This window comes from Nuphar pumila, chromosome 10 (genome assembly GCF_984573655.1).
Source record: "Nuphar pumila chromosome 10, dmNupPumi1.hap1.1, whole genome shotgun sequence".
NCBI classification, from domain to species: Eukaryota; Viridiplantae; Streptophyta; class Magnoliopsida; order Nymphaeales; family Nymphaeaceae; genus Nuphar; species Nuphar pumila.
In genome coordinates, this window is record NC_143258.1 from 2,353,864 (window position 1) to 2,379,921 (window position 26,058).

The 26,058-nt window shown below is 38.9% G+C and overlaps 1 protein-coding gene across 1 annotated transcript; it reads left to right on the forward strand.

The window, feature by feature from the left end:
* Positions 1-14,095: 14,095 nt before the first annotated feature.
* LOC149823231 (uncharacterized) lies at positions 14,096-19,739 on the forward strand. Its single transcript, XM_090018724.1, has 5 exons — positions 14,096-14,410; positions 18,089-18,203; positions 18,293-18,382; positions 19,164-19,262; positions 19,399-19,739. The coding sequence occupies exons 1-5, from the start codon at positions 14,343-14,345 to the stop codon at positions 19,495-19,497; spliced, it is 471 nt and encodes a 156-aa protein (XP_089874850.1). The 5' UTR covers positions 14,096-14,342; the 3' UTR covers positions 19,498-19,739.
* Positions 19,740-26,058: the final 6,319 nt, after the last annotated feature.

Genomic DNA, 26,058 nt, shown 5'->3' on the forward strand with positions numbered 1-26,058 from the left:
TAGTGATAAATATCAGGGTATTTTAGAAATGTTTTCAACTTTTTTTTCCAGATCTTTTTTTTTATTATACCACATGATAATTTCATGATATTTTCATAAATATTGCATATATTGTGGCGATATTTTGAATATGATTTGAAATTGTAGTAGGTTCAGTGGAGAATTCTGGAAATTTGTGACCTTGCCTTTTCATCAGGAAGGGGTCTATCTCTAGATTCACTACAACAAATTGACCCACTAGCAATGGCCCTGAATTGTTGCCAAAAGTAGCCCCAACTATCAATATTTTTTTATTTATTTATAATTTTAGATAATTTTTATAGTTTTTTTAAGTTTAAAAAAAAATTTGAGGCTTACGCTTTACGCCTTGCCTTGGATTTTGGTGGAGCGCCTCGCTACGCCTCAACGCTTTTCACAACACTGCTCCAAACTCTAGATTAACGATCATAAATGCTAAAAAGGAAAGAAAATGACCCTTATTTATAAGTTTATTGGAGGATTTTGGACCCCAATTGGTAGATTCTAGATCCAAATAGAGATTACATTTGTTCAGGTCCCCAAGACATCCGAATGAGTTTTGTGTTTCTTTTTTCTTTTGTATGATTTTCATGAAACTATATATCTTTACAAGTGATCCACATGTTTTGATTAGTGGGAATCAACTTTTGAATATTACCGTAAGTAATCATGATTTTATGAGCCTGAAATCAATAGCTTACAATGTGTGATATTGGCTCGTCTCATAAAATCATAGAAAGCACATGATCTAAAAGCTCGATCCTAAAATTTGGATCATATTGAATCCATCCATGAGGTCAGATGGGGTCAACACAACTCGGACGGTCAGGTCGACATTACTAAATGTTATCATATATATTCTCCCCTTGCCAACACAAGCCCCTCTCTCTCTATATATATATATATATCTCTCTCTAATATTTCGCCCCCTCCTCCCCCTCTTCCCAATACTCTCTCCAACCGTACGGCCCATCTGTTTTTACCATCCTGCATGGATGGAGAAGTTATCATCTGCCATACCAATGGAATCAAAAGGTCTGCAAGATGGTCAAGTTGCAACAAGCCGTGGGCCTAGCTAGAACAATAATAGAGTTTGCATTAAAGCACCTAAGTGTTGCGCAGCAACCACTTTTTATATATATATATAATATTATAAACCTAAGTAAAATATAGTTAGTATTTTTTTTTTAAAGGCAAGGTGGGGTTAGGCAGACCCCCACAAGTTACTATTCAATCGTACTATTAGGGTTTTGAACCTGCAACATCCCACCACATGGAGACCAGCACTGACATCTCCTACCAACCATGCAGAGCCCGTTAGTAGAAGATAGTTAGTATTGATTAGTTCGGGTTGGATACAAACTATAGTTGAAGCCAACTCAAACTAAAATTTGCTCAACCTAAATGCCATTTGGGTCATATTTTTCATGGCCCTATCTAGGGGTGACCCGACGGGTTGGCGGGTCAGCATACCTCAACCCGAACCCGACCCGTTTATTAAACGGGTCGGATGTGGCAAACATGAACCCGACCCGTTTAATAAATGGGTAACCCGACACGACCCGCCAACCCATTTAATAAATGGGTTGGGTCGGGTAAACGGGTTCGCGCGTCAGGTTGGCAGGTCGGGTTGGAGGATCGGGTTGGCGTGTCGGGTTGGCGGGTCGGGTTGGCAGGTTGACCCACCTGCCTAACCCGTTTATTAAACGGATCAGCCGGGTTGGCGGGTTGGCATACCCCTAACACGAACCCGACCCGTTTAATAAACAGGTTAGGCAGGTCGACTTGTTTATTAAATGAGTTTGTTTTTTTCCAAACCCGAACCCGCCTAAGAGGCGGGTTGGCGGGTCGTGTCAGGTTTTGCCACCCCTAGCCCTATCTGCCTAGTTGGGAGTTTGAAATGGTTACTTTACTCACATCCTTCTCTTTGCAACTTGATTTGGAGGCAAAGCCACAAAACTTTCTTGTTGGTTGATAGATCCAAAAGTAGTTTTAGTGCATGCTTCAGACCAAGTGGTTGAAAAACTCAGTGGTATATATCACTCAAAGAATTTCTTTTTATCCCTTTGTTTCATGTAATTTTTATGCAAAATTGTTGAGTTGGTATACTTTCTCTCTCTTTTCCATAATGAGCCAAACAAACATTAAATCATCAATGATGATGAGAAAGTGTCACTGCCTACCACTTTATCATTCCATACTTTTCAATATAAAGGCATTCTCTTGAAAATATTGCACCATCAGGTTTTTTTTAGAATTCATTTATTTTTTTTCATTAAAGGTCTTTCCTTTTCATAGGAATGAAACAAAAAAGCCTTCTATAACTTTTTTTTTATTATTGTAACCAATGTTGTCAGTATCGGTGTCGGCCCTGAATCGTTTGACCAATGATTCAGTTGTATTGGCCGATACTGATACTCAAGTGAATTGTTCTGTATTGGTCAAAAAATAATAAAAAAACATTATGTGTCAATGTGACACATGTTAAAACCATTAAAATAATATTTAAAAATATTAAAATTTTAATTTTTTGTATTTTTATATCTATTAAAAATAACTGATTCAGGAGTGATGCTTATGATTTTCGGCCGATACGAGATGATATGCACCGATACTGACAACATTGATTGTAACAAGCATGGATTGCAAATTAACTTAAACATATGATCATGTTCCTCACTCATTAAATTTGCGTCTTTCGCAATTTCAAATAGCTTTAGTGATGAAGGGGAAGCTCTTGATAATAGTACTCTTGAGCATATTACCATTAGGTCTTCAAAAGAATTGAATACAATTGAATATCCAATATGAATCTGACAGGATTTCTGGATTCAGATCCTTAAATTAAGATCTGGATGTAGATTCAGATTTGATAATTTGGATTTGTGTAGAATTCAGATCTGTATTTTAGTTCAGAACTGGTTCAGATTCAGATAAAATGTCTGATCCCATATTCTCTTTTTACATGCGAAGAGCTTGTCTTTTATCGAATTTTACTGGTCCAGTATTACCATATGTATTTGGATCAATATCTAACATATTGGTTCTGATTTGGATATGGATTTTGATTCGGTTCTGCAGCTTACATTTCACATTAAGATCTAACAAGATCCAATCCAAATCCTATCTGATCGGTTTGCACCTCTAATTTTTATGCATCAAAAAGTGCATCTTAATCATTAAAAAAAAAACTACTTTTACCCTACCATATGAAGGACTCTCTCTTTACGAGGATCAGGTGCAATGTAATTGCACATTTTTAGTGTGCTGTTGTACCTGACATGATCAGTAGACTAAAAATGTGCAATTACATTTAGGGGTGTCAACGGGTCTGGTTTGGTTAGGACTCAGGTAGAACCAGACTTGTACTAGATTTTGGGGTATGGTATCAGATATGGACTCGGGTCTAATCAGGTTTACTATAAGAGAAACTATATCCAGACCCAATAGAAACTACATAAACTAGTAAAATAATACTTTTTATCATTTTTACATTGAAAAATTGCAGGTCTTAATTGGAACTCGGGTTGGGTCCAGGTCTGATATAAAATTTCAGAACCTATACTCGTGTCTTAATCGGGTCTTCTTATTTGCCACCATACCTGGACCATATAGGGTTTGGTCCTGGTCAGGTCGGATAAAACCCGGTTGACACCCATAATGAGGTTGCACCTGATTGGAGTGCAACCTAAATATCTCATTCTAGAAGATGTAAAGCTTTTTCAGCAATATTTTTGGGCAAAGGTCGTATCATATTGCCCACAAGGGCTTCAGTCATCTGGTAGGAGTCAGTGGCGGAGCCAGGGGTGGGCATGGGTCGCCCACCCCAGAATTAGAAACCGAGTCGAAATATGATACGACTCAGGTGTTCTTCATTCTGCACGATTTGGTGATTGCATTATTTCCTTGTGAATGCTTGTCGAAGAAGATCAGAACAGGGTGGTACAGGAGTGGAGATCAAGCCTCCCTGCGATACAGAGTACCCTATGGCCTATGGCACCCAGACGCAGGAGACGGTGGACATGGGATGGAGCCAGCCGAGGGAGTTGCTCCATCTCATGCTGTGGCGAGGACCGTCCCCTCCGAGAGGGAGCTGAGGAGGCACCTCAGTTGGAAGACCTTCGGCTTGCTGCTGGATCACCACCGAGAAGGAGGTGGCTCAACTACCGAAACATGCTTTCGATCTCGATCTATGATCTTCACCACCACGGAGGCTTCGAGCCATTGCGCCACCGATAGAGGTCGGTCATCACCACCCAAAGTCTGCCCACCCACTGAAAAACTTCTGGCTCCGCCACTGGTAGGAGTGACTAATGGACGTCACCAAGTTATGGGATACTACAAGTTCAAAACCCATGAGGGTTGTCCCGGTCACAAGGTCGAAATTGAGTGTACACTGTCGAGCAGAGGGGACCTCATGGATTTTACCAATTGAAGGCTTGTAGTTTCTCCCTTGAACTAGACCATGTTAGTGGACATGTAAATTTATATTGATAATTTAATAAAATATATATTTTATATTGATAATTTTAAATATGATTTTAAAATGTATACTATACCATTGGGGTTTGAACTTGCAACCTCTCAAAACAAGGTAACGTGCACTAGCTGCTCCTACCAAACAAAGGCCGATTGGTGTATTCTCTCAAAGGTTAGTAAGTGTTCCTTTTATATCAAAAGTCAGTAAGACTTTGTAAATATATATATATATATATATATATATATATATATATATATATATATATATATATATATATATATATATATATATATATATATATATATATATATATATATATATATATATCATAAGAGCTTTACTCATGTGGTGGGTCAGCTTGTAAATGTCACCAAGTCGACCGGATATCACAAGTTCAAAATCTATGAGCATTCGTAGGGATCTACCAACTAGAGATTTGTGTCTTCCTGTGACCCAGTTAGGAGAAAAAAAAAAGAGATTATGTGAATTATATATTAGTGATGAAGAATATTTGATGGATTAATTAGTAATAAAAAAATTGATAGATTGATTAAGTATAAAAAATCACCACATTTCAAAGCTTATGTTTCGATGAAAGTTTTGACTTGAAAAATCCAACAATCAAATTAACCTTAATTATAAGATGTGGAAGATTACAGCACGCATCGTTTGTGTGGGTGAAAAAAATCAGGTGCAACATGATTGCACAAATATTTGTGCATTAAGGACCTGATCACCCTTCATCTTGGGGACACGGACTGTCAGGTATGGAGCTCAAGACCTGATGGAGGGCGATCAGGTGCCTAATGCATAATTTTTGTGCAATCATATTGCACCCTATCCGGACTCTTTGAGTGGAGTATATGGCTTACTGGACAGGGAAGTAAATGGTTTGGACTCATACTGGATATTCAACATATCCATTTAGTCAGATTCGGTAGCTAAAGTTGGATCCTATTAATAATCACATCCAGACTCGATAACAAAGTTTTGTGCATTTAACAATGGGGCTTAGCTTGTCTGGCAGGAGCAGTTAGTGTATGCCACCTTTTGTTGGGACGTTACAAGTTCAAATCTCAATGGTATGGTTGTATTAGGGATGGGGCGGGGGACAAGGTCTCCACCCTCGCCCCGTCTCAAAATTTGGACCTCCATCCCTGCCTCCATCCTCCCACAGGTTTGGATTTTAACCTCCCTGCCTCCATCCTCCCACAGGTTTGGATTTTAACCTCCATCCCTGCCTTCATCTCTGTTTCATGTCCTCCATCTCCGGTCCAAACAGGGCGAGGCAGGCAAGCCCCTTTTTTCCTATGTCCATTGTCATCCTTTGAAGGATTGGGGATGGGATGGAATGGGATGGGGCGGGGCGGGGCGGGGCAAGGCGGGGATCAGGATGGCGGGACGGAGCGGAGAGAAAGCGTAAGTCCATCCCCGCATCCATCTCCACATGGGTTTTGATTTTAACCTTCATCCCCACATCCATCCCCATGAAATGTCCTCCGTCCCCCGTCCAAATGGGTGAGGCAAGCAGGGTCCGCCCCCCCCCCCGGTCCACTGCCATCCCTAGGTTGTATAACTGGTAGGGGTCTGCCTAACCCTAGCTTTCTCTGTTGAAAAAAAAAAACAAGTTTTGCATTTGAATTCTAGTAAAATCTGAATACAACTAAAATACCACCCTGAATACAACTAAAATACAAACCCGAATATATATAAATGACAGAGTTTAAGCCAGTCAGATTTGGACTGGGTTCTAGCTGATGCCCATTTGATTATGAATCTGAATCCGATATGCTAGATGTGATTAGGTCGGACGCAGTAATGCATGGATCTGAACCAAGTTCGACCTGTTTACATCCCTATCAGTAGGCAACCACTCTGGTTGATGCAGTAGCTGGTCATCTATTGAATATCAGGTCTCGTGATTGGGGGCAGGAATCAGGATGATCCGAATCCATCAAGCCTATTTATCTTAGACACCAGGTTTTATAGGTGATCTGACCTATTTATTGATGGGCCGAGTACCAGCTCAGTTCTTTATGAGCTCGGGTTGGAAATGCAGCCATAATGAGACATTCGGGTCGGGCAACCATATGTACAATTTGTATATATTGAAAAGCCAATGTACTGCACATATAGGACATCCATGATTTAATTTTAAGGACCATTGGGTCAGTCTGGTAGGTCACGGGTTGACCCAAATGTGACCCATTATTAAATGGGCCGGGACCAAATCTAGCACAATAACAGATCAGAACCTAAAACTCCACCAAATGCAGCCCAAAGTGGACCGGGTCTGTTAAGCCGGCCGGGCCATCCAATTGATTCTCACTCTTCAGTCTTTTTTTAGATTGGCAATCAGGAGTTAGGCAGACCCAACCAGTTACACTATATCAAGTCCTACTACAAAACAAAATAGGGAACCAATCCTGAGGCTTATCTTTCCAAATACAATCCTATTGAAAGGTCACCAGCCTTGCAAGGTTACCCGAGATATGATTAACTTGAAGCAAGCAAACTCATAAGCAAGCTCACAAAGACAATGAGACATCTTTTTTTGATATTTACACAGAGAAACCTGATGGCTCAGCAGAATGAGCAGTAACCAGGATTCAATTCAGCAGCTACAATGATAGAAGATGGAGAGTAGAAGAGGAATATGAAGGTATATGCCTTCTGTAGGTTTGCTTCAAGAGTATTGTGTAGTATCTCATATTTTTGTATATGTGTTGGGCATATATGTATACACTCTTAGATTCCCTACTGCCCAGTCTTGGCAGTTAGGCCATTGAGAGAAAAGCGGCACATGATCTCTATTAAAACAGTTTTATAAAACAAAAATTTTGATTTTGAATTATCTTTTTAAAAGATCTGTAAAACTCATAACCGTGAGCGAGCCCACCCACGATTATGAGATACAAGAAGGATATGGATCATGGCCATATACCAACATCTCCCACTTGACCATGAGACTGCTGGTTTGCTCCCACTTTCATGGGCTTCCCAACAAAGATTACGAGCATTCCATATCATGGTTTTCATCGTAATTCATTCACAGATATCTTAGCTCCATATGGGCTACATGCTTAGTAAACAGTTCCTCTGAGATCCCTTTAGTCAAAGGGTCAGCCACCATATCTAATATCGGCAAATAGTCAACATTTATCTCACCTTTCTCAATCATTTCATGTACATGATGATATTTTATCATTATATGTTTACTTTTCGAGCTATCAGCTCCACTTTTCATTAATGAGATTGTTGCTTGATTATCACAATATAATTGAACAGGTTCTTTTACGATTTTCAATTTTAGTTCTTTTAGAAACCTGTTAATCCAGATAGCAAAAGTGGTGGCAACATTACAAGCGATATACTCAGCCTCTTGGGTGTGCTTAGCAACACATCCTTGTTTCTTACATGACCAAGCAACAGCTTTACCTCCAAACAAAAAGATATAGCCAGAGGTAGACTTGCTATCATCTTTGCATCCAGCAAAGTCAACATCAGAATATCCGACCAATTCCAGCTCATCAGCCTGAAAACACAATTGAAGTCCTTTCGACCCTTTTAAATGTTGGGATATTCTTTTAGTAGATTGCCAGTGAGGCCACCCAGGATTTCTCTAATATCGACTGACAAGACCTACTGCAAAACTTATATCAGGTCTTGTACACAGCATCACGTACATCAAGCTGCCAACAACTTGAGCATAAGGTACGTTTAGCTTCCGTTGTCCTTCATCTGGACAATCACTCCTACTTAGATTAACTCCTTTAGCTACAAGAGTTTCAATCGGCTTAGAGTCATGCATCCGAAATTTCTTCAAAATATAATCAATATATTTTTCTTGACTAAGACTAAGGATCTGTCATGGGTGATTTTAATTCCTAAAATGTAGGATGCTTCACCCATATCTTTCATTTCAAAATTGGTGTTCAACCAATGCTTGGTCTTAGTTATCATGTCATCGTCATTTTCTGTCAATAATATGTTATCAACATAGAGACAGAATGCAAAAATGACTCCCACTTTTTCAAACATATACACAATGGTCTAATTGATTGGCTACATATCCAATCTTTGTGATAGCTTTGTAGAAACCAAATATCACTATTTTGGTGATTGTTTTAGCCCGTATAAGGATTTTTTCAACTTGTACACTTTGTCTTTATCAATAATATATCTCTCAGGTTGTTCCATATATATTATTTTCTTTAAGTCACCATTCAGGAAGGCAGTTTTTACATCTATCTGCCATATATCTAAATTATAGAAAGCTGCTATGGAAAGAATTATCATGATGGAGGCAAATTTAGCTACTGGTGAATAGGTTTTTGTATAGTCAATACCTTCTTTTTGAGAGAAACCTTTTGCTACCAGTCTTGCTTTGAATTTATCAATTGTTTCATCAGCTTTATACTTTTCCTTTAGAACCCATTTACAACCAACTGGTTTTCTTCAATCAGGAAGGTTTGTTAACTCCCAAACTTGGTTCTTTTCAATGGATTTAATTTCTTCATCTATGGTTTCCTTCTAATCTAACGATTTATGTGAATTTATTGCATCATTGTATGTCAGATTATTAGTCATTTCATCTAGGTCTACAGAATAACAAAGCTCCTCAGTTAAATAAACATAGTAATCATCCAAATAGGACGGGGGAGCTCTAGACCTTTTATGACCACCCCGATAATGAGAAGTAGAGGCATTGAAATCAGTTGGTTCATTGCCTAACTGTTCTACAGTTGGTTCATTGCCTAACTGTTCATTTAGATCATCAAGATCATCCAGTAAATCAAATTGGTCTTCCACTGAATCAATGGATTCATTATTGAGTTCTTCTAGGAACTCTACATATCTACTCTCAATCAATCTCATATGTTGATGGTATAATTTGTAGACTTTGGATCATTTTGGGTATCCAATAAATATACATCTTACAGATCTATTATCCAATTGATCCATCTTTGGATCTAAGATCTTCACATGTGCTACAGATCCCCATCTCCTGAGATGACACAGATCTGGTTTCACACCAGTTCATCTTTCATAAGGGGTAGTTGGGACTGCTTTGCAGGGCACTCTATTTAACGTATATATAGTTGTGTTTACAGCTTTCCCCCGAAATACCCTGGGTAATTGTGCTCCTGCCAACATGGATCTCACCATGCTTAAGAGGGTTCAATTATACCTCTCAGCAACACCATTTTGTTGTGGTATTCTAGGCATTGTTCTTTGTCTATTTATCCCAAGATCCTTACAATATTCATAAAATTCATTTGAGGTGTATTCACCTCCTCTATCAGACCTTATTACTTTAATATATCTTCTGAGTTGTCTTTCGACTTCACTTTTATATTCCTTGAATTTCTCAAAAGCCTCAGACTTTTGTCTGATTAGATACAAATATCTATATCTTGAAAAATCATCAATAAACGTTATAAAATATAACATTCCACTATGGGTTTGGACTCTAAATGGTCCACAAATATTTGTATGGATAATTTCTAATAAATCAGTAGCATGCATCACATTGGATGGAGTCATCTTACCATAAATACATGACTCATATTTTTCAAAGTGAGTTTTATTAAAGGCAAGTATTATTCCTTGTTGTGCTAATTTCTTCATTTTCTTTATACTTATATGTCCTAGCCTTTTATGCCAGACCCCAACATTAAATGCATAGTCAATATAAGCAGAAACAGATCATTTATTGTCACATAACTTGAACATACTATGTTCTTTTATAAATTTTCCTTCGAAAAAGACCCTGCCATGCTTTCCTACTATGACCTTACCCGGGACAAACCTTACTTCAAAACCTTTACCAGTCAAAGCGAATACAGACACTAGGTTCCTTCTCATTGAGGGTACATACAAAACCTCATTTAATAAAACACTAGTGCCCCCCACATTGAGTCTATAAGACCCAATACCCATTACATCATAGTAGGAATGATTTCCCATATACACTTTATGTTCATCAGGACCAAGCTCTTTCATATCTACTGCCCCTTCTGTGGTCTTGGATATATGTCGAGTAGCTCCAGTAATCTACCCACCATCCAGACAGCTCTTCATTTGCAAATAAGCGGTCAGACACTACACAGATGACTTTTTTGTTGTCATTTCTTCTCTTGTTGTTGTTGTTGTTTCTCCCATTGTACCCATAATTTTCATGGTTTCCATTGTTGGGGAACTTTGTCCTACAAATTTTCAGGATATGTCCCAGCTTTCCACATTTATAACACTTCACTTGAGATCCGTTGTTCCCTTGAGGCCTTCGAAAACCTGCATTTTGACCTCTGTTGAACTTGCTATTTTTATTACCCTTTCTTTTAAATTGGTTGGCTTTAATGGGTACTCGGCTATTGGAGGGCTTGTTGTTGGGCCGGTGACAACGCCTGCAGAGGGTGTTTCTGGCCGCTGCTATTCCCAAGTGCGATGAATCTTTGTCGTAAGGCTGAAACCACCGATCACAGCCGGCAGTCATAGGAGACCACCGAGGAGCAGATGAAGTTTTCTACAAAGAAGACCCTGGCTTATGTGCCGCTTTTAGGATCTGAGACGAAAGAGTCTAATGACTCTTTTTCGATGGTCTCCTCCCCAGTGTGTGTGTGTGTGTGTTTCTTCAGGAACAGTAAAACTTAGGGAATCTGAAAGCTCAAAAAAAAGATCTCTCAACAGAATAAAAAAATCAACAGACAAAAATCCAGAAGGATTAAAGTTTCAACAAAATTAGGTATAATTTAATGAAGAGCTTATTTCTGTTTTATTTTGTTTTGTTTAAAGAAAACTTACTATGTTTCTCTTTTTAAATCAATATGCACGAAAAAATTTAGGTTCAATCAAGCACTCATGCATTAAATAGTATTGGTATTTAACTAAGCTAGTTGTTTTAACTCATAACCGTGAGTAGGCCCACCCATGATTATGAGATACAAGAAGGATATGGATCATGGCCATATACCAACATAATCATCCCCAAGAACAGTTGGTTTTGTTTGCCATACTTAAGGTTGTTGACCTGACACTGTAAAACTCCATGGGTTTTTCCCCTTGCCTCCAAGGAGTCACCACGCTTCGGCTTGTGTAAAGGGTAACACCCATAAAATTTGAACCTATACCACCTGCCTAGCGGCCTAGCTCCCATCCTACTACGCCAAGCGCCTTTGGGGCATACAATGAGGCATTTGTTGAAACTAGTGTCTTCCTTTTAAAGAAGATTTGTGGTTGCTCACTCTTAGGTCTTTGAACACGAGGATAGTACAATAATTTGCTCTCCATTAGGGGCCTTCCTTACTACAAAGGGTGAAACAAACATGTTTATGAAAAAATATATAGTGGTATCCCATGTGGTAAACAGGGTCTAGTGCCAAGCTCCAATCCCTCTTCTACATGGGGCTTAAGAGATATTTGGTAGGGGCCTGCTTAACCCCAACTTGCCTTTTAAAATATATATATATATAGCGTGAGACTCACATGATCAATAAAAAAACAGATTTTATGAACTTGAACAAGTCAACTCAGATAGTTTAATGTGGACTTACTATGAGCTTGAACTTGGCTTGACTCGCCACAAGAATGAGCCCTCCTTGAAGACTTCAAGCTGGGTTTGTTTCGCTCATTTACCAGCCCTAGTTTGGGATTCTACCTTCTCTACTTGACATAACCTGAACCCAAATGCTTGTCATGTAGATGGGTTTTAGAGCACAATGATAGACCATATACCTGACCAGCTAACAGACCTAACCACTCAACATCAAACCCCCATGTCTTTTAGTATAAATTATAAACTTTAATGTCTCATCTTTTTATAATTATCACTGTTTGTTTTCATTCTGTCTCTGACCCACCACTCCAGTGGTTACCCATTTGGTCAATTGGGTCCTGTGTCAAGCTAAAGGCTCAGGTTCTAATCCTGCTGGTGCATGGGGGCTGCCGTTGCTTTGCTCCGCGTGGTTGGTAGGAGCTGTCAGTGCACGTCTGGTTGTGAAAGGACGTTGCAGGTTCAAAACCCAGTACTCATCGTGGGGGTCTGCCTAATCACAGCTTGCTTTTAAAAAAAAAAATTGACTCTAACCCTCACATTGAATATTAATTTTACTATCACCCCTTTTTTTTTTAGGATGAATTATCACCACCATATTTCTTCTAATTCTTTACTAGTTAATAGAAAAGCAAACCCTAGCCTTGATGCATTTAAAGACAAAGTCGCTTAAAATGTTTCTGCCATTTTCAAATTTATCCCTTCATTTCCAAAAAATATTCCTCCAACTACTTAGGAATGTCATCGGATCTTTTTCGGTTCGGATATTCAACTAACCGATTATTTAGTCGAATTCCATAAAGCAATATGTATCCGATTAACAAAGCAGTTTGAATTCAATTTTAGGATTATACATCCTAACCTAAGTTTTAACCAAAATCCAACTAACCACCACAAAAATATCGAGATGGAGTAGTGTATTTGATTTGCTTGAATGCTAATTGGATCTGGATTTGCAATAGTTTTTTTCATCACTATCTGGATCAGATTAGGCTAGATATGATTATGTCTGATCCTATTTGGTTTACTGATTCAACAAAATCGGATATTGCCTAATCAGATCCAAAGTTAGATGGAAAAGTAGATACCAAGACCAGGTCCAACTAAGCTAACGGGATATATAACAGATTCCGTTTATCCATCAGATTTGGATTCCTTTGGATCTGGAGTCGGATGTAAGACTGCACATGAATCCGAATCCGACTATTAATCAGATATTACTTGCCATATCCAAGGGTTTGATTCGATCAGATATCCAACCAAATCCGATCCATCGACATCCTCGCATGTAGGGATGGTAGTGGAGCGGGGGGAAACGGAGCCCATCCCGTCTCATCCCGTTTGGACTGAGGATGGAGGTTAAAATCAAAACCCATGGGGGGATGGACTTACGCTTTCTCCCGCCCCACCCCATCCTTGTCCCGATCCTCGCCTTGCCCCACCCCACCCCACCCTCAATCCTTTTTAGGGATGGCAATGGACCGAGGAGAAACGGGTCCCGTCCTGTCTCACCCTGTTTGGACATGAAGGCAAGGATGGAGGTTAAAATCTAAACCCATGCGGGGATGGAGGTCCAGATTTTGAGATGGGGCGGGGGGTGGAGACCCCGGTCCACTGCTATCTTTACCCGCATGGAGTGAATCCGGTTGGCTTGATATTTACGTGCTACTCTTGTCAGCGCATTTGTCTCGCTTATTTTTTTTAGAAAAATTACAAAAATTTGCTTAATTTTTTTGCTTATTTACAAAGTCGTCTAACTTTTGAGATATTACGAATGCACGCCTAGGTAACTAATATTTCAAATTTTAAGCCGTTTTTTTGAAAATAGGCTAAAAGTGAGTTCTTTTTTTGTAAATATTTTTATAAATTTAAAATTTGAATAAGGTTTGCGTCTGAGTCACCAGAGAGGTACACGTCACCTGCCACGGAGTATTAATACAGCGAGAACGGGGCCGTCGGATGCGTCATGCCTGCCGGGGCGATCAACGGTGGAGATGGCAAACTCCACGGCAAGAAAAAGCTGACCTATAAAATGGACGGACTCCGAAGTGACTTGTTGGAGATCCAGAGTCTAGACTTTTCAAGGGGAGCATACTTCTCTCTCTAGACTCTAGAGAGAGAGCGAGAAGCAGAGGCTTCCAGCGGAGCCCTAGCCGCAGCGTTTCTCGGCTCCTCCTCTAGGGATCGATCTAAAGAGGAATCCCTCGCCGTAGATCCCTAGATCCGGAGTCAGATTCGGGCCAGATCTCTCCTTCTCCGGCGGATCTCTCAGCGACGCTCCGACCGTAAGACATGGGATTCGCTTCCTTCTTCGGACGAGTTCTATTCTCGTCCGTGTTCATCCTCTCGGCGTGGCAGATGTGAGCCTCTCTCTCTCTCTCTCTCTCTCTCTCTCTCTCTCTCTCTCTCTCTCTCTCGTGAATCGGAAGATCAGATCTGATTTTGCTTTTCTTTTGCTCTTTTCCGGGTTTTCTTTTCCTTTTCACTGTTTGATTCGGTAGTAATATTGAAGCTTGTAGGTTTTGCATGTTTTTAGCAGCTTGATTTGTGAGAAAATTGTTCGTTTTTGTGCTAAGTAAGCTTGTTGATTTGGTTACTTCACGTGCTCCGCAGTGTTATGATGTGAGGAAGATCGCATTTTTTTTCTTTTTTTTTTGGCTCTTTTCCAGGCTTTGCTTTTCCTTTTCATTTTTTTTCGTGAGAAATCTTGAAGTTATGTTTTTTATGCTATCTTGAAGCTTTTCATGTTTCGACAGTTTGATTTGAGAGGAAAAAATGGATCCTTTCTGTGCTAAGTAGCTTGTTGATTTGATTACATGACGTGCTTGGTAGTGTTATCGGCTGCGGAAGATCTCATCTTTTTCTTTTGGTCTTTTCTGGGCTTTGTTTTTCCTTTTCACTGTTTTTCACTAGAAATCTTGAAGTTATGCAGATTTGTAACGTTTTAGCAGCTTGATTTGGGAGAAATCTTGTTCCTTTTTGTGTTAGCTAGCCTGTTGATGTGGTGTTGTGATGTTCTTGGCGGTGTTATCCTGTTTTTGGAATTATCGTTTGTCTTCCTTTTTGTTTGTGAAATGCCTGTTACTTTGGCGTTATCTTCTGACGAGTTTGTTTGGAAGGGAGTTCTGGGTTTTGGTGTCTGTGAAGTTCAGGTTGTTTGGCGAGACGTGTTTATTTTAACAGGAGAATGGTAAAGCGGAGGTCGGGAAATAATGGTTGCAAGGGGGCTCAGTATGACTAAACTGGTGGAGTATAAACTGTGTCTTGCGAACCTCTCTTTGAAATTTCTCTTTCTTTTTTTTTGCCAAGGAATGAGTTTTATTCTTCACGAAAGAGATGATTTAAATACATAGTTTGATATTTTAGGAGCTCAAGAGTCGAGACATAATTTTGTCGAAAGTAAAACAATAAGGGACCAACGTCTAAGGAATACAAAGTATATATTGAAGGAAAGTGATTCTTTTTTTAATAACGAATGATGATGAAAAACGAAGCGGTTGTACAATAAGAAATTATAGGGGCATGCAGGTGATGAATTTTGTTTGTAGCTTTCATGATCTACTAAGGATTGTAACAAGAAATTAAATAGCGGGATGAGGCAGTTGATCATTTTATATTTTTGCTGGAGGTCCTCCAAGAACATATGGAAATTGACATGTGCTTGAAGTGGATCCGAGACATGTCTTCCACATTGTTGGTATTTTATTTATTCCATGGATTATGCATATTTAATATATGAGTTGGATCATAAGGGGGAAACAACTATGCCATCCTAACCATGTAAAAGGCTATTGGATGTAGCATGTGGTCTTGAAGAGGGTGTTTGTGATGAGGGATGTGATCTATGTAGTCAAAAGCGCTATGCGGTGCCTAGTCAGTAGACCCTAAAAAGACTAGTTGAGGACTAGGCAGGACCACTTGGACTAGTCAGTACTCCAATTAAAAATTAAAATATAAAAAAATACACAAAATATACATAAAAATATGTTCAGGTCTTTTACTAATAAGATGTTTTCATTACACAAGTACAAAATTACACATGCTTTCACAAAATATATTAATATACATAACCAGAATATACATATATATAATTGTGCACACAAATAAAAATATATATTTATTCAATTATTCATAACATATTCAGTATAATCAACAAACTATGCTTTCAACCTTTCACAGAACCACACACATACATACACACACACATTTTATATATATATATATATATATATATATATATATATATATATATATATATTACATAATTCATAATACTAAACATGCTTTTATAGAAAAAATTACCAGAAACAAAGTAACACATACATATATAAAAAAACATAATCAATTAAAATTAATTGTGCATGCTTTCAATGTTTCACAGAAAAATTCCCAAAAGCAAAGTAGCGCCCACACACACACACACACACACACACATATATATATATATATATATATATAATAACTTATGTTGTCAAAAGCGCTAGGCGGGGCTAGTCGGTGGACCTTCGAAAAGGCCTAGGCAGCGGACTAGGCGGGCAAAAAAAATTAAAAACAAACAATGTAGAAAAAGATAAACTACACAATATTGAGATAAATAAAGCATGTATGAAGCATAACAATTAATATTAAAGGGTCAAAACATAAGAGTGAATGACATTAAACAAACAATTAATATTACTTGGGTTTGCATCTTCCATTGTTCTAACTAAACATTTCAAAACAAACTATTATTAATCAATAAAGTAGATAAACAAAACATACACAATATATATAACAATATATAAACAATACATATATAACAGTATGTATAAACAATATATAAACTAACAGTATCAGTATAGATATAGATATATATACTGAACCGACTAGGTAGCTCGCCTAGTCGAGCTGGGTGGCGCCCAGCACTAACTAAGCATGTTTTCATGATTTCACAGAAAAATCACACAAACACGTGCACATAAATATAATTATATGTATATACAAAAAATAACAAAAATATAAGAATAATAAATGACTAAACTGCGTTCATGCCTAGGGGGAGTCAGCTTAGTTGCCAACTAGGCACCTTAGTCGATGCCTAGTCTGCAAAATTGGTACCTTTTAAGGTACACACATGGGAATTGCAAAGCCTAGACATTTTACTTATGCCCTATGTCATAGGGATTCGGCTAGCAGGGTGCCGCACCCGCGTCGACGCGGGTGCGGCACCGGGTGTGGTAAACCTGGTGCCAAATTTGCCAAGAAATTTTTTTTGCCCTATATGTCACGGGGATTCTCCAACTAGGTGCCGCACCCGTCGCACCCACACCCAATGCGGTCAACCTGACCCTGGGTGCAGTCAACGCATCCAGGGTCATTTATGTCCAACTTTTGGACTATATATATATATATATATATATATATTTTTTTTTTTTTTTTTTTGCCGCACCCCCACCCCCGCACCTTGGTTTTTTGAAAGTGCCGCACCCACACCCATGTGACATAGCTTATGCCTAAACCGACTAGGCGGACTAGTTGGTGCTTGGTCGGGGCTTTTGACTACATAGTATATGATCTTTGGTAAAGCATATGCCTTAATGTATCACCAGCATACAATTTTTACTTTTTTGTAATAGATAAGAAAACAGTTTCTGCTGTATGGCCGGGAAAACAATGAGTATGGAAGCTACTTGCTTGTGGTTATGTTGTCCAAATTTATCTATCGTGGTATGTCTAGTCTGAGTTGATTAACCAGATCCATAGCACTGGATCATATTTATATACTGGGCCATCGTGATGACTGGTATATTGTCCAATCAAATAATATCCAATTGTTATTTTGACAGAATTTGTGATAAATGTTACTGCACAGTGGTATTCTTGTATGATCAAGCTGGTTGTGGGATACTTGGGATGGAGATTGCATGTCAAGTGATGATATACAAACATAATGTTCTTGCCTTGGTTATCAAGAAAAGAAAAGAAAGATGTTTATATAGCCTTCAAGTTTTGTACATCTGTCTCTGGATTTTGAGACTTGAGAGTAATATCTTTTTCAGGTTCAATGACTTTGGCACTGATGGTGGGCCTGCGGTCAAGCAATTTGCACCAAAGTACAACTTGTTCAAAAGCCATGTTACAAAATCCCTTGGAGTTGAAGTTCCACACATTGAGGTGAAATACATTCCTCAAAATCACTATAAGCCCTTGACGATGTTTGCTGTATGTTGTTTGATAATAAGCTTCTCATTTATATTTTGCAGATTAAACATCTGGTTGCTGCAGCTATTGCTTTGAAAGGAATCGGTGGCATTCTCTTTATCTTTGGCAACACTTTTGGAGCATCTCTTCTGGTAGAAATTTTCTTGTCATATTTCATTTTCACATTAAGTTGATTTTGTTTTCCTTAGAAAATTTCACCGTGTAAAATTGGAAGGCAATTTATCAACACAATTTGGTTGTTGCTCTTGGGATAATTCTGGATTTTCTTCTAGGTCCATATTTTTTCCAACTTGCTGGGCAGGAATTTCTTCCTGCTTAGCATAGCTAATTTGATAAGTATATTTGGTAATTGGAAATTGCTAAATTAATGTATCATGTATGCCACACCTGTAGGTGCTTGTGCTTTTGGATGTTTTTATGCGCTTAAATTTCACAAATTAAAGTTGTCATTGCAAGTCTTGTTCATTGGGTACTTGTGGTAATTGATTTTGTCAGGATTTTGAAATGGTTATATTCCTATGAACATCTGCACTTTCTTTGTTTAAATAAATAGGATGGAGGAATTGCCTGTGTTTGTGTGTTATAAATGCAAATTTTTTTCTCAATATGTTTGACTTTCTCAATTTGTAAAGATGTAACAAAAGGAAGTTTTTTGTTTGTATTTGTTGCAATAATCATTTACCTTTATAACATAGAATGTTATGAATATTGCTGCACCAAAATCACAACTATTGTGTCCTTAGATTTTCTGATGGATCGTTAAATGTTATGAATATTGCTGGAAAAAAATCACAACTATTATGTCCTTAGATTTTCTGATGAATTGTTAAATGTTATGAATATTGCTACCTAGAAATGTTAATTAATGTGTTAGATTTTTTGATCACTTTTTAATCTCTGGTACTGCTACAGCTTATTTATCTGGCGATTGCGACACCCATTCTTCATGATTTCTACAACTATGACGTTGAAAAGCCCCAATTCTTGCCTGCATTTTCTGAATTTGTTCAGGTAAGCTTCTTGTTTTTATGACGATCTTCTCCCTGGTACCAAACACTTTGCTTGCTCTGGTTTTTTTTATTTATTGGTTATATGCAACTTTGAATGCCTGTTAATCCCCTTTTTTCTGTTTATTTTGAATTTACAGAACTTGGCTCTCTTTGGTGCATTGGTATTCTTCCTTGGAATGAAGAACTCATTCCCGAAGAAGCCCAAGAAGAAGGTAATCAAGACAAAGATCAACTAGCAGGCGTGGGGCATGCAAAAGCAGAGTTGTATTCTTTCATTTCTGTTTTGTAATGTTTTAGGTAAGATTCGTCACATAGGGTTTGAACTAGGAAAATGTATCAGGTTTCTCTTTCGAGGTGAACCTTTTTTTGCTTGTTTGCTTTTTTATGCTAGTTTGGCAAGCAGGAACTGGCCCATTGCCTTAAATCATGCAGTCTTTCTGCCTGCCTGTTATATAATACTTATTTGCCTTGATTTCACATTTCTTAATCTTAGGGATGATAAACTTGGCCCACTGACATCCAGAATGTTTAAGATGTTCTGTAGATCTCCCTCCAAACTCTCTGCGAATCAAGACTGTGGGCCTTAAAAAACATGAGCTGAAGTTTGAGAAAAAATTTGAAGGATTTTAGTGAGATGATGGGGTTACTCAAGTCTCTGAGTAGTCTGAAAGTGCCGCTGCACCTTCTCTGTACTTTCTATCAATTAACAATTACATTACAGAGAGCTATCCTCATCTGTGACAGACCGTCTTTGTTTATTTTTTTCACAAAGTAGGCATTTAATTTAATCATATCACTCTTGTTCTTCATAAGAAATTTGTGTAAGGTACATAAAATAGCCATGTGTGCCATTTGCTCTTGTAGCTTAATTTTGTTTTTTCCATGAGGAATGGGGAAACCACCTTCAGGATCAGAGACCTAGTCGCATTGGCTAAACCTACGGTCGTCTTCCTCGAGGTGTAAACCTGTGGCACATCCTTTGTTTCAAGGGAGTCACTTTGCTTCGTCAAGACCAAGGGACATAATGCTCTTGACCCTTCTTGTATGCAAGGGACTGCCCCCCATGGAAATAGAACCCCTACCACCAGTATAGTGGCCAAAGCTGCCTCCCATTGCACCAAACCCCTTGGGGCTGCCTGTATAGTGGCCAAGGCTGCCTCCCACTGCGCCAAACCCATTGGGGCTGCCTGTAGCATATTTATATGGACAATAATTGCATCCCTCTTAGGCTGTAGTTTTTTAGTTGTTTTTGCACCAACTGCGTAGGTCGTAGGCTTGTAGCTGGACTTAGATACCTGGGTTTTTTTTTAAATTGTTAGTCTCTAACCTTGCTCAGCTTGTTAAGTCCATGGGTTGTGGATTTGCTCCCTGTTTCTTCAACATCACTGCCCAGCCTCTCATCTTCTAGCATATTGTTTCCGGAAGCTGAAATGATTGCTCTGATCAATAGAAGGATGGAAGGAAGAATCCATCCTGATTAGTTTAGTCTCAGTATTTCTGGAGGAACAGCCTATCTACTCTCCCATTGTAATTTCCTTTTAGATTTCTGCTAATAAACGGGTAGGAGTCCCGCCTAACCCAGCCCTCCGTCCAAAAAAAAAAACTATATGCACTCACTGCTCCTATCAGACAACCGGAGCCCCCATTGGTGGTGGTTTGTTTCATGTATGCGATGGGTGGGGAAGATTTTCACCAAGGGTGTCGACCTTGGTTGCCGCTTTTGTAACCAAGGTTTGTGGCCCTCGACCTTCTTATTCTTCTTCTTTTGCTCTGTTTGGAAATTGGTAGTCCGAGGGAGTTTGGTAGCTACCAAATCCACTCTTTATTGCAAATATAAAGGTGAGACAGACTCACTTCCTCTCCCAATTGCATAAACTCCCATCCCAACTACCAGTTTCCGAACACCCACCACCAAGGTAGTTTGACCATGTATCTACCACCCATCCCCAGATGCCAGATTCCAAACAGAGCCTTAGTGGGCCTCCTTGTATCTAGCTGCTTTGCCGGTGCATCACTTTCCCACTTTCTTCAAAAATTTTGAGGTATCCAGACTTAGTTGCTACATGGTTAGAAGACAAGTAGAATTTCAAGGGACCGGGCATCCCACCGATGGCGATTTTTCACCGTTCATCTCAAGATGAACTGCATCCAAGGTACCTCTGATGACTGATGGTATTGACAAAATGCTATTGCACCATTTTGAAGTCCAAATAGCGGCTGGATCTTTACCCCATCCTCTCTGATAAGGCAACTGAAGTTGGCTTGAGCCCATGTATTGATAATTTGCTAATTATAACTGGCATTTTCTTTAATTAAAATGAGTGTCATTGATTGGTGCAACCGTGAAGTGTTCCACATCTCAAGCGTGGGAATTAGGAGTGGACATCGGGCGGGTCGGGTATCCAACCCATGCTGGTCCCCGATTGGATTCCCTTGTGCTGCCCAAAGCCCGATAACGGTCCAATCCAGTCCAATTAGTAAACTGGCTGGGTCTAGTTAGGGGAAATTTGTCATTTCGTAGTCTGATCCATTTACTACTCAGAATTGAAAGCCTCAACCCGATCCACCTAAAACACAGTTAGATAAGATCCAGGCCCGACACAAACCCGACAAGGGTTAAGTAGAGCTTTTGGTAGGATGGATCTAGATCAGGCCAGGCCAAGCCAAGCCATCCCAATATCCACTCCTAGCAACTGAAGACGTTTTCCTTTCATACTAAAAAGTAGAAAGTTAGGAACAAGTCCAATCAGTCCCTCAAATCTTTTCCAGCAGCTCAAAATACAGGTCCACATCAGGAATGGCCTTTTCTTCTTCTTTGTTTTTTCTTTTAGAATTAAAAATATGAGTTTAACTTAAAGATGTAAACGGTTCATATTCAGAGCAGGTGTTGCCAATACCATATTAACTAATCGGATGTTGGCTAAACTGATGGTGACAAGCTCATATCAGATCTACTTTTTTACATGTAAATGAATTTGAATATCCATTAAATTTGGATATTTCTCAAATTCCATAGCAAAAAATCAAAACCATATCCGCATCCAATGATACTCATATATTGTTTTGGCTTATCAAATGCAACTACAAAATCAAATTCGGTGGGATATTAGATAAAATTTGATTCATTGGCATCCTTTATTATTTGCATTTAAAACATTTTCAAGTGCTTGAATGAAAGACCAAAATTTGAACAATCACATTTGAAATGAAAATGTATACCATTAAAATCTTTTAAAAATCCAAATTAATAAAGTACCAACACTTTCAAAAAATATTTGCAACACCCTGATAATCGAAAATTGAAAACAGTTCTGGCCTGCCAAACATTTTTTCTTGTGTTCAAAATCCTTTAGATGTCAGTTATTTTAGGCACCTACATTTTTGAAAAATATTTGTGATGATTTTATTAATGAAAAAAACTTGCCTTGTGAAACTATTTTTGTGATACTTTCAAAAAATATTTTTAGTTTTCAATAAAAAAAATTCTTTAAAGGAAAGCCATTGAAACATCAGGATTAAACTAGCATTTTTTTATTCAGCTCGAGTTGGCAACTGCTGAAGCCGTAACCAAGGGGTGCTAAACAAGGGGCAGAGGAGGAATGAAGTGAATCACAGGTATTGAAAAAAAACTTCTCTGTTGGTCAACTTATTTCAGCACAATTGTCCAAGTAAAACTTTTGGTATGTTTGGTATTTTCCCATAAAGATAATTCCTATGGCTACCATGTAATATCTTTCTGGTTTTTCTGTCAACATAGTTTAGGTTAGGTATGTCAAAGCATGTGGCTGACCCGGATCTTAGATGTTATGTGTAGGTGCACACAATATCTGACCCATTCAAACCCCTGCTTGGGGTTGCTTAGGGGATACCATTTGACCTTACCACACGGTTTGGATCTGGGATGTGAAGATTGAACTGGGTATTCAAAACCGACCCGATTGGGTCCACCTTATCTGACACATTCAAGTTAGGGATGGCAGTGGGGCGGGGCGGGGCGGGGGACAAGGTTTCCACCCCCGCCCCGCCTCAAAATTTTATCCTCCACCCCCGCCCCGCCTCCGCGGCGGGGATGGATTTTATCCTCCACCCCCGCCTCCATCCCCGTTTCATACCCTTCATCCCTGGTCCAAACGGGGATGAGGCGGGGCGGGGATATTGCGGGGAAAAGTGGTCGGGGCGGGGCTGGGGCGGGGACGGGGCAGGGCGGGGAAAAGTGCACGTCCACCCCCGCCCCGCCTCCGCGGCGGGGATGGATTTTATCCTCCACCCCCGCCTCCATCCCCGTTTCATACCCTTCATCCCCGGTCCAAACGGGGCGAGGCGGGGCGGGGCCCCGCTTTCCCCCGGTCCACTGCCATCCCTAATTCAAGTCCCTGCTTGGACTTGCTTAGGGGATACCATGCAACCTTACCACACGGTTTGGATCAAGGATGTGAAGATTGAACTGGATTGTCAAAACCGACCCAATTATGTTGGTCGGGACTCGGGAACCCGGGCGTATGATACCGAGGGTCTGTTTTTCAGATTTACATGCAAATAGGCAAGAAATAGGCTGGATTTAGATCTGCATAGGTTACATCGGACCTGGTTATCATCCAAACCAGGTCCAGGTCTGAATGAACTTGGAACCCTTCAGCCTGATTGGAGTACAAAGGCTTATGGACCCATTTGGGTCATGGTATGTTCACTATATCATTTCTCATATGTGAGGGGCAAAATTTGACTTGTCTATTTCTGAGAGAAGCTTGGCACGTTTTGGTGATTTTTTCCACTTGGTTGTGCCAATGGAGACAGGTAAAAAATCTCTCTCATTTCATATTTTTTGGATCTTGTACGCATAGTGACAAACGTTTTTTTCAGCAAAATCTCGTTTTCCAAAGACTCGCAAGAAATTGAAAATTTTTCATAAATCTTGTGTTTTTTTTTTGCAATAAAAAATAATTTAAATATATATAATGTTTTTTATAAGATAATATTAATAAAAATTATTTAAAAATAAAAAAAACATGGTTTTTCATGATAAATAGCCATTTAAAACATTGATATCATGTTTAAATCACAGTATTTATGTTTTCACATAAATCTAGTGATATTTTGAAAATCTCAAGAGAAATTGCCGTTTTAATCTTTCAGGCAATTTCTCGCGATATTTGTCACTGATCTTGTGGGTACCAAATTTTTTTTAAAGACTGGTGATTATTCCATAAAAAACCATAGCTAAGATTGAAAGGTATGGATATTACATCTTAGATCAGGAAGTCATTCAATTGGAGAACGTTGAACATCAGTTGGCCTTGTCTTTGCATGATTGTTTGCTGTTATTATATAAAAAAAGTACACCTCACTTTATTAATTATGATTTATTATCATAAATCTTTTTAATTAAAAGTTAACTGTTGGGAACGACACCCTACCAAACAATCTACAAACAAAAAAATGGAAGAAGCAAAAGAAGGAATCAAACCACATATTAAAAACAAAGATTTTACATGGTTTGACAAGAGTTGCCTACGTCCATGGCTACACTCAAATTTCTTATTTAGTCTTGGAGTTTTATGCTGCGGGCACAATGACCATAAGCATGGCAGGCTGAGCCACCGCGACCAGGTCTTCGTGTCGGGTGCTGTTTGTTCGGGTTGTAAATTCAAAAAAAAAAATTTGAGATACCACACATCCGCAATAGAGGAATTTGGCTTCTTTAAATAGGAGTCTATGAGTGTTACAAGGAGTCTACTAGACTTAGTTCAATTCTACGAGGAATTTAAGGTAAAATTATAAGACTACCCTCTAAACTTATAAAAAAATTGATTGAGATCCGCAAAAATTAAGAATTTATATTCAAGTAAGAAAGAGATTCCACACCCTCTGACATTAACTCCATGTGAAATTTTGCCTTCTAAATTTGATTGAAATTGTTGAAAGATACATTGTGGCTTCATTAGAAATATGACCTGGTTCACAAATTTAAAAACTTTGTATGTTTGTAATATACAAATTCAATGCTTTCTTTTTTTAGCTTTTTGATAGTCAAGTTGGGGTTAAGCAGATCTCATCTGTAGATTAAAGTTGAGAAAAAATGGATTATAAATCATGGTGATCCCAGTCCGGAGGTTTATCTTTCCAAATTCTACTATGTTTTATCGTAACTAATCTAGCTAAAATTTGTCGCTAAAGCCTCATAAGATTTTTTTTTTAAAGGCAAGCTGGGGTTAAGCGGACCGCTACCAGAACAACAACCGCCCCCACATGGCAGAGCGATTCGATCCTTTGACCTTCAGCTTGACACAGGACCCCGCTTACTACATGGCATAAGATTTTTGCATTAAACAAATCCAATGTTTCTGGTAACACAATCAAATTCATTTCTTGTATAATAATAATACAACTTGTTATATGTTAGAACCCTAAGCATCTAAGGTCAATCCAGCTTATGGTATAATTAATCCAGACCTGAAACTGACACCTCTTAGCTGGATCCAGATCTGGACCCACCCATTTTTGCTGGGGGTCTGACCCTCGACACCTCTAATCGTGTCGGAGAGAACTTATGAATGTCACTATTTCCTTAGTTGAAGAACCAATTTATAATATGAGGATGGATTGTCGTACACTGTGATTAGAGACTCTTGAGCGTTCAGGGCATGTTTGATGGTGCGTCCCGCGCATAAAGCGCGACGAAAAGCCTAAATTTCACATCGTTTTATAACAATCATGGGTAGGGCTGGCAATAGGGTGGGTGGGTCGGGCTAACGGGTCAGAATACCTCAACACGAACACGACCCATTTATTAAACGGGT